At 36.0% G+C, this 8,844-nt stretch overlaps 1 protein-coding gene across 1 annotated transcript in view; it reads right to left on the bottom strand.

Annotated features, from left to right (window-relative positions):
* Positions 1-4,127: 4,127 nt before the first annotated feature.
* Positions 4,128-8,844, bottom strand: part of LOC149558369 (uncharacterized) — a 41,018-nt gene continuing 36,301 nt past the window's right edge. Inside the window, exons 4-9 of the mRNA XM_089830800.1 lie at positions 7,935-8,111; positions 7,790-7,815; positions 7,355-7,521; positions 6,267-7,278; positions 4,861-5,139; positions 4,128-4,685 (exon numbers count right to left, since the gene is read on the bottom strand). Coding sequence (XP_089686926.1) covers positions 6,620-7,278; positions 7,355-7,521; positions 7,790-7,815; positions 7,935-8,111 — 1,029 coding nt within the window. The 3' untranslated portion in view covers positions 4,128-4,685; positions 4,861-5,139; positions 6,267-6,619. The remainder of the gene's footprint in view (positions 4,686-4,860; positions 5,140-6,266; positions 7,279-7,354; positions 7,522-7,789; positions 7,816-7,934; positions 8,112-8,844) is intronic.

The raw sequence follows: 8,844 nt of genomic DNA, 5'->3' as shown, positions 1-8,844 counted from the left end.
ATAAAATCTGATACCATATATCCTACAAGATTCATGAAAACCTGTAACAATTACTCATATTCATGGTATCACTCAACATGAAAACTTGTAACAATTTCTCATTTTCATGGAGTCACTCAACATGAAACCCTGTAACAATTACTCATATTCATGGAATCACTCAAAATGAAAACCTGTAACAATTACTTATATTCATGGAATCACTCAACATGAAAAGATTTGCAAGACTCGCGGCTAAGCCTTTATTCACGAACTCTCTCAACATGAACTGTCATGGAATCCCTCAACATGACATCCAACTCCCATCACGGAATCTCTCAACATGATGACATCATGGACTCTCTCAACATGATGTTCACTATCGCATAGTGAAAGAGTTATCATAGTTGATCTTACAATCTCATTTATTCACACAAGAAAAGAAATAGGCATAACAAAAAACAAAACTTAGTTCCATTTAAGTCTCAAATTCTACAAAAACCTCAAGCATTAAAAGCATGTATAAGAAATGAAGGGATACTATAAAGACTATCTCTCAACCAAGAACAACTCCCTCTGAAATTCATATCTAGACACAAATATGTGACTTTAATTGAAGCAACATTCTCATCTTATGATTCTTGTTGCATTCTATAGTCAAGAAAAATTTATAAAATCTATTTATCATATAGAAATAAATATTATAAGGAAACACTATTATTAAATATAAAAAATTCATGACCAATATAAAATACTTATCTCTAATTATCTTATCAGTTTTGAATTTCATATCTTTCCACCCAATTGTTGAAACTTTTGCTTCACCTCTTTGAAGTCTAGCATTCCTGTGAAATTTAGTTATGATTAGCTAAAAATAGGTTTTGAAAGGACCCGAAACCTTGTACATCAAATCTAAATATATGACAATATAAGGCCCAAATATAGCAGTGTAAGTCACCAAACAAAGATAGGGAATAACCAACAAATTTCCACCACAACAGACATCAATCTTCAACAAAGGAGCTTAAGATTTAGATTTAGATTTAGAACCTCCCTTATAGGACTGCAAATTCTTATCTAGAGGAGGGATGGAGTACTTAGATTTCTTTCCTTTTACCGTTGTCCATCCATCCTATAGCTTAGCCCCATTGTTCTACCAATCCCCTGAAGAAACGAAGGAATCCACATGGCAGACCGGAGAAGAAGTATCATCCAACAAAACATTCCCCCTAGGAGAGGCCAATTTGGGCGAACCCAAATCCAAAACATTCTGTACTGCAGGTCCAGAGACAGTAGACTAAAAAGGGTCCACATTCAAGACAACAAGACCAACAGTCTGGGAAGCAAGAGCCTCCTCCAAAACAAGTTGATCCAAAGCATCAAGAGAAGTATCCCCTGAACCATTAGAAGCAAGAGACCCCTCAGCAACTTGCTCTTGAACAAATGAAGATTTAGTAACAGTGTAATGCTTATCAGAAACACCCGCCCACCAGATAGGTGTTCGTTTTGATCTTACCTTGTCAGAAGAACATCGAGCCGCCACATGGCCAGTCATATGACATTTCCTGCATCAGAAGGGAAGACCTTCATAATCCAAAACCTAAGTCCAGATACCTTGTGGGGAACCCAGGCAAATCTTCTTAGGGAGACCCTTAGAGACATCCATCTCAACTAAGATGCGCGCAAACGTTGAATGAAGAACATCAGAGGTTGCCAAGTCCACAATCTGAAAAATCCCCAAGAGCCCACCTAACAGATTCCAAAATAGAATCCAACCAAAGATGCATGGGAAGATTCGGAAGCCTAACCCAAACAGGGATCTTATTGAAATATTTTGTAAGTGTGTCAAAATCCTTATGCTAAGATTTGGCCATTAGGGGAAAACGTTCCTCCCAAGAGAAGCTGTAATCACACAAGATAGTCCTCCTATCTTCAGCATTTTCCAGCTTGACAATAAAAAAGCCCTTAGCAACATGGTAAATCTGAATATCTGCAGATAAAATCAGCCTCCAAAACTTGGCAATCCAATCATGAAGGGCAAGAAGGGAGGGCCAAAAACCCCTAAATCGGAAAATAGTAGCATGGGAGGAGAAAACCTTTGCAGTTTTGAGAATCTCATCAACTGTATCAGAATCTAACAAAACTCGAAGGGGTTTAGTCACACTCATAGGAGTAGCCTTGCATTGCTTTGAAGATCCTGAAGAATGACCAGCAGAAGGGACAGACCTATGAAGGTCTGCCTCAAAAGCAGCAACATCTACGTAAGAGGCAGGACCAACAGACCCCGACCCCCCTAGCCCCAAACACAAAAAAATCCCCTAAGGCAGACCCAACACAAGCAGCCTTCACCGCAAGAGAAGCAGTCGCACCAGACCCGGCGAGAACAAATGAAGGAGAGGGAGACGCAGCAGCCCCCATCGCAACCTCCACAACTGGCGTGACAGCATCCACAAGAGCATCCACGAGAAAAGAGTAAACCATGGTAGGAGAAAAACCAAACAACACAGTTTGAAATCGCCCTTGGGGGGAGCAGGAGCACAGGCAAGAGCCATCTAAAAAGTGTTCATTTGTTGTTAAAGAGTGTTAGTATCAGCAACCTCTAGAATTTTATTAGTCACAACCTTTCACCTTCTAATACACACTTTTCCCAAAAGACTAATTTTCAGAATTTTGTAGTAAACATGTGAAACTTCTCTGTTAGAGATAAATTGTCAGATTTGATAATAACTCTCTTATGTAACCTTTATCCTGAACATTTAACAATGTACAGAAATTGCCACACAGAGAACAAAAGTGTTCTTTCACTGATAATTCGAAACTGATCTTATTGAACTATTAGACACCAAAAGATTGTGAATTGTTCCCGACAACAATTTGTAAATAGTGTCATTTCATGATAGATAAACAAGCCTCTCCAAGAAAAACGATCAAACAACACTCGAGTTCATGATACCCAGCCTTTAATAATCATAATGCATTGTAATAGAGGAACGGAGAACGAAGAGCGTGTCTAAAATTTAGACAAATTTTGGGTGACACATTGCCATCAAAGGAAGGAAATAGATGTTGATTGAACCAACTAAAAGTCCACTACCCACATTGGATTTCATATGCCAACTCATACTAGAAATTAGGAAACGGCAATAAAATCAAAATCGAATAGTCTCTATCAGAAAAGATTCATTCTACAGTAGAATTTTTTTCTCCAGAAAAGATGTTTGCACAGGCTTGCTAGAGAAATGAAAGAATATGTTAACTTTCCTTCTCATACGACCCACCCCAAGAATCATTCGAACGGTAGGAACCTTTCAACGGGCCAAGAAAAGAAGTCATCCCGCGTGCCTTCAAATTTCAAGCATGAGGGGAGAGATGAGTTGTCAATGATTGAATAATTTAATCATGAGGGTTATCCAGAGATGAATGTCACATGAGCATCAATGAATATAGATCCACGTTGTATGTTGACTCATCGCATCAGAGCCACCATCACATTATTAGAATGAGAGTTGTTACACTTATCGAGTTCTAGAAAGATTTCTAACATAATAAAGATGTTAGTATTACCTTTGAATATACTATAGTAGCAACTTATTTAACCTAAGGTGTCAGCGATCACATACAACACATAATAAAATATCTTAGATTGCATATGCAGCTAGTAACACGATTGTGATTGTTGTCTTACACCCAGACCATTACCGGCAGATGGTAAATAAAAATAAATAAACTTAACATTCCAACCACAGACATTATAGCCAATAGAAGTTATGAATGAATGGAAGCCACAAAAGACAATAAAGCCAAACCCGAAAAAAAAATAAAGAAAACCGACTCAACAAAATCATGCAAAGACGATGCTACCGAAAACAAGACTCTTTCCTGAGTCTTTGAGCATAATCGATTTGGTCATGCAAAAGCCAAGCTTGCTTCTCTCTGCTACCTTCATCAATGCACAACATGAATAACATAATGAGGCTTGGAAAGGGAAATCATCGGACGCTAAGGAAGATAAATAACAAAAGTAACTACAACTGGAGAAGACAGAGCTATATGAGCCAAATGACTAAAGCTCGTGAGCTATACCAAAAGAGAAGACCAACCAATAGAGATCAATTAACTCCCAACAAATCATAACCACAAAACAAATATACTAAACAGAAGAAACAAGTCCTCATCAAATTCAATTAACTTAAACTCTTTCCATAATTCAAGGGTTTTACCAACAATGTTGACCAGGTCAAAGTCAACCCAATCGCCACATAAGCACTAGTCAAAAAGTCAAAAAGCAAGACGTGACAGGCAATGCGGAAGATATGTCAGGCTTTTACATCTATCTATTTTTTATGACTAGAAAGCTTTTCCAAATCGCATGGAAGCTCTTTTAAACTCCAGCAAAATGACAGGTCAAGTGTAAGACTGACCAACTCCGTGAATCCAGTGGGAAACTGCTTTAGATGACTACAATTACTCAAATCCAACTCTTCTAAAGATTGGAGCTTGACAAGAGACTCAGGCAATTCTGTTAGGTCTTCACAGCTGCTCAGTATTAACTTTCGAAGATTATGTAAACTTAAAAGACATTGTGAAATTCCATCTGTATTGCATCCCGTCAAATCCAGCTGCTTTAATGAACAAAAATGTGAAACTTCAGCTGTTCCCTGTATTTTGGACCATCTGAATTTGTGTACATTTAGATTTGGGAGATTCTGTAGCAATAAAATAGAATATTAATTCACAACCCATCACTTTCAAAGGGAATATTAGGAGTACCACACTTTTTTTCATTTCTATACTGAACATAAAGGGGAAATTTATATAACATTACAATTGAAAAGGAAGAAATAAATTATTATTATTATGTGAAAATGGTATATCACTTGCCATGGATGGACTCAAAATGACATTCTCCTTGAAATATTCTATTGATAGGTATCTCAAATGCTTGAGGTTGGAGATACTTATTGGTAAATTGGATACTCCACTTTCCACGTGAAGACACCTTAGCTCATGGTACTGTGCGTGGCATTTCCCTTTCAAATTCATCATCCTTCCCACATAAAATACTCGTAGAGACCTGCTTGTGGCATCCAACTCTTCTGCTGATATAAGGGAATGACTATTGAAAGATCCCATCCATATTCCTTGTACCTGGGAAACAGGCTATTAAAATTCAAACACATTGTCAAATTATTATTGTTTCTGAAAAATTTTGAGTAAAATAAGTGATTATATCTTCTAAAGTTTGTGCTTAACTTGATTGAAGAAAGTGAGAAAGAAACAATACACCTTTCTAATAATCTTTTTGGTTGGGATGGCAAAGAGAAAGGTTAACAGAGAAAACTTTGAACACAAACATGAAGCTCTTTTATTCACGCAAATTTCTCCAAATTGATTATATATAGACTCAATATAGAGATGTTTCCCATTCATTGCAGGATGCTCTTGCAGATTATATTCTGGCCTACAAAAAATAGCAGTGAAACAGCTATTGCATAGAATTTCACATGATAAAACAGCTTTGTAGCCTCCCAAAAACAGATTAAACTGCCTTAGTTTATTTCATGCAAACTTTAACTAACTTCAGTTATATAACGCTGAACTTACGTATGGTAGAGAGCCAAACACGCATGCATAAATGTTTTAATACCAATAAAGACATTAAAATAGACAGACAAATAAGTATTTTATAGATTTGGATGATTATACAAACTTCTTGATAACAGTTAAACTCCTCAAACCTGCTGCCATACCAAACATAATTTTTAAAAGCAGTCTCACCTCTTAGCCAGCTGATTAAATGAACAAAAAAGAAATGATAAGAAAATGATAACAATAGAAAGAATTAAATGATAAAAATTAAAATAAATCGCTTACTGTCCTTTCAATACTTCTTAACAGAAATGAATAATACAGACAATTCAGTGACTTATCTACAACCTCAGAAAAGCATATCCTAGCATTTCTCATGCATCACACAGCTCTTTGTAACTGGCAGATTAACTTCAAAACAGAGTTTGTTACCAAAACCCAGTGATACAGCAAGGACAAAAACCACTAATGCTACGATAATAATAAAGGAGCTATGTTAAAATCTATTGATACAATCAAAGAATAGCCTAACCAAACTACACATGTGAAGCATGGTGGTGAATAGTGGTGAAATGGAGTGCATGGATTCTGAATGTCATTGTAGAGCTCAGCATCAATTGTCAGCATTTTTTGGTGATTCGTGTATGTAAATGTTTATGTTCTTTTTTTAATCATATTTAATGAAAACTCATGCATACCTCTTTACTTTTTAAGGTCAAAGAAAAATCTTCTACATTTCTGAATCAACTATATATCGATTTACTACAACCAGCTGCCAAAAATAAGATCATGAATCTTTATCTTCTTATCTTGTCTTTTAATGAGAGCTCCTTGAAGACATTCCATTTCTTCCTCCCCCAAAATATAGGCAACATCCTCCCAATCCCAACTCAAATCATAGAAGAATGAACATAAATCAAGGTATACCTCCTTAGCACTTGATTTAAGCCCCTCGTAAGAAAATAGAACCCTTCGCTCATCAAAACTGTACCTCTCGCTGCCAGCAAAATCCTCTCCAGATAGTAGAAAATTAAGCATTCACCCATAAGCTTCAACTGTGTTTTTCAATTGATGAATATAAGCTCGGATAACTTCCAAAAACAGAGGACAGCAATTGCATTTCTTCACTATCTTCTTGGCCTGAGGTCTCTCCTGCAATATGGAGCCTATCTATCTTTTTTGTCAATTTTTCCGCATAAGATTTGAAGAGCTGCATCAACAGAAAGAGGTGATAGAGTTTGCAAGGTTCAATTTCGCAGCTTTCAATTACATCAGAGACAGCTGTTTCTCTAGCTGTTACAAGTAATCGGAATCTCTTAGCACTAGTAACATCCTTGGGTAGAAGTTTTTTCAGTGGTTCCAAAACCAAAGCATTGTCAATATATAGAAAGACAGATTCCTTTTCTATGATATCTTTCAAGCTCTGACGTCCACTTTCAAAATTGCTTACGAATTGTTTGGTGGCAGTCAAATCCTGCAAAATCAAGGACTGCAGGTCTTCAACTTTGGGATCTTCCTTCAGGTTTTGAATGAGAGTAACTTTGGAATGTTTCCACCCCTGAAGCTTGTCTTTAAGAGAAGCATAAACTGCATCAGCCAGGATGGTCTTTCCAGAGCCTCCAATACCATATACAATCACTGCTGTTGTTGCACTATCATCTTCCCAGTCTAGCTGTTGAATGACTTCTTCAATTTTTTCTTTTAATCCGACTGAATTATTCAAACATGTTATATGTCACACTTAAAAGAAAAGAAGATCAATAACAAGTGACCGATGATGTTGTACCTGCATCATTGTGAAGAGCCAGAAAAGGGGCTGGACGGACTGCCTGATTGCTCTGCATTGCCTCCAAAATAGAGGTGTTTATTTGTAAACTAAGGAATTTACACATATCATCTATGTCCCTGTTAAGTTTTTGAAGCTCTTGTCCATCCGTTGAGGCTTTGAACACCCTTCACATGTTCCAGTCAAAATTAAAAAACTAAATGAGAAGAAATTACAGTCTAGCTTAAAGTAAAGCTCTCGAAAACTAAGCCAAATGTAGAATGTCCTTGACTTAGTAATCTAAAAATAAAAATTAGGCTTAGAAAGCTGATCTTCAGATCTGATCACCCAAAACATTATGTTGTGAAAACTTAAAAGAGCATTCTAAAAATCATGACTCAGAATAAATATTTGCACAAAGAAAGACATTAATTCAGATGTAGAATGGTTGTGTACCTTTTGATAAATCCTTTCTTTTCCTTCTGGGAACAACATAAAATGGCTACATCAAGAATTGGATTTGTAGATTCTTTCAATTTAGTATGTCACTCCGTCTTCAAGCTAGGAACAAGCTAGGAAGACATTGAAGCTGAAGAATTACTTTGCCCAAATCATTCATAGACTTGAGATGTCTGAAACAATCCTCATTATTTTCAATGGTGTCTATGACTTTCAATGTTGCACCTACCACTACAAAACCCACTGCAATCCGATGAACATTTCCAATTGCATTTAACACTGATATTGTTTCATATTTATTTCCAGAATATTCTTTAATCTGCAAATTCAATATTAATATATCAACTTTATTACAAAGCTTTTTTTAATCTCCTTTAACCCAAATAAAAAGGATCATAAATGAATAATCATTCAACAAGATTATGATATATTGAAGATAAAGTAAAATTATTGGAAGTAGTTGAAAGCTTATGTAATAAAACAAAATGTTAAAAGCTTATGTAATAAAACAAAATGTTAACAAAAGTGAATATAATGTCCCATATAGCATGGCATTTACAGCATAGATTCATGTTGGATAGTTTTTTATGCTTGACTACAGAAGATCAATACCCTGCAGATGTAGAAGTGTATTACATTATTAGTTTGAGCAGTTGTGAGAACTCTTTTCCTTATTTTATGTGCTCTAATTCTGATTATAAGCAAATCTGATATGGTATATAATTTCTTCAATGTCTGAAATGGGATACTGTGTAAGCATGATTATATGCAGATTTGATTGTTAAACATAAGAACATGGACCGTTATGTTACAGAACAGGGCTTAAAAGGTTTTTTGGCTGAGTGAGAATCAGAAGCATAATTGCAGAACCGAGGCCTTAGTTTCCATTGCTGAGGCATGACATATAGGGCAGAATTTATTTACAAACTTTTTTAAAACATTTAAATAAAGGTATTTTACTGTTTTGCGTCAAATGTCTCCATTTAGCTTTAGTTCGTTGCCTAGTATTATAATGGGTTCTTCCAGCTACATTTGCCACAAGTTGATTTGTA

This window comes from Cupressus sempervirens, chromosome 5 (genome assembly GCF_028749045.1).
Source record: "Cupressus sempervirens isolate cs-2001-9-10 chromosome 5, ASM2874904v1, whole genome shotgun sequence".
Lineage (NCBI taxonomy): Eukaryota > Viridiplantae > Streptophyta > Pinopsida > Cupressales > Cupressaceae > Cupressus > Cupressus sempervirens.
This window is presented reverse-complemented; position numbering and strand designations above follow the sequence as displayed.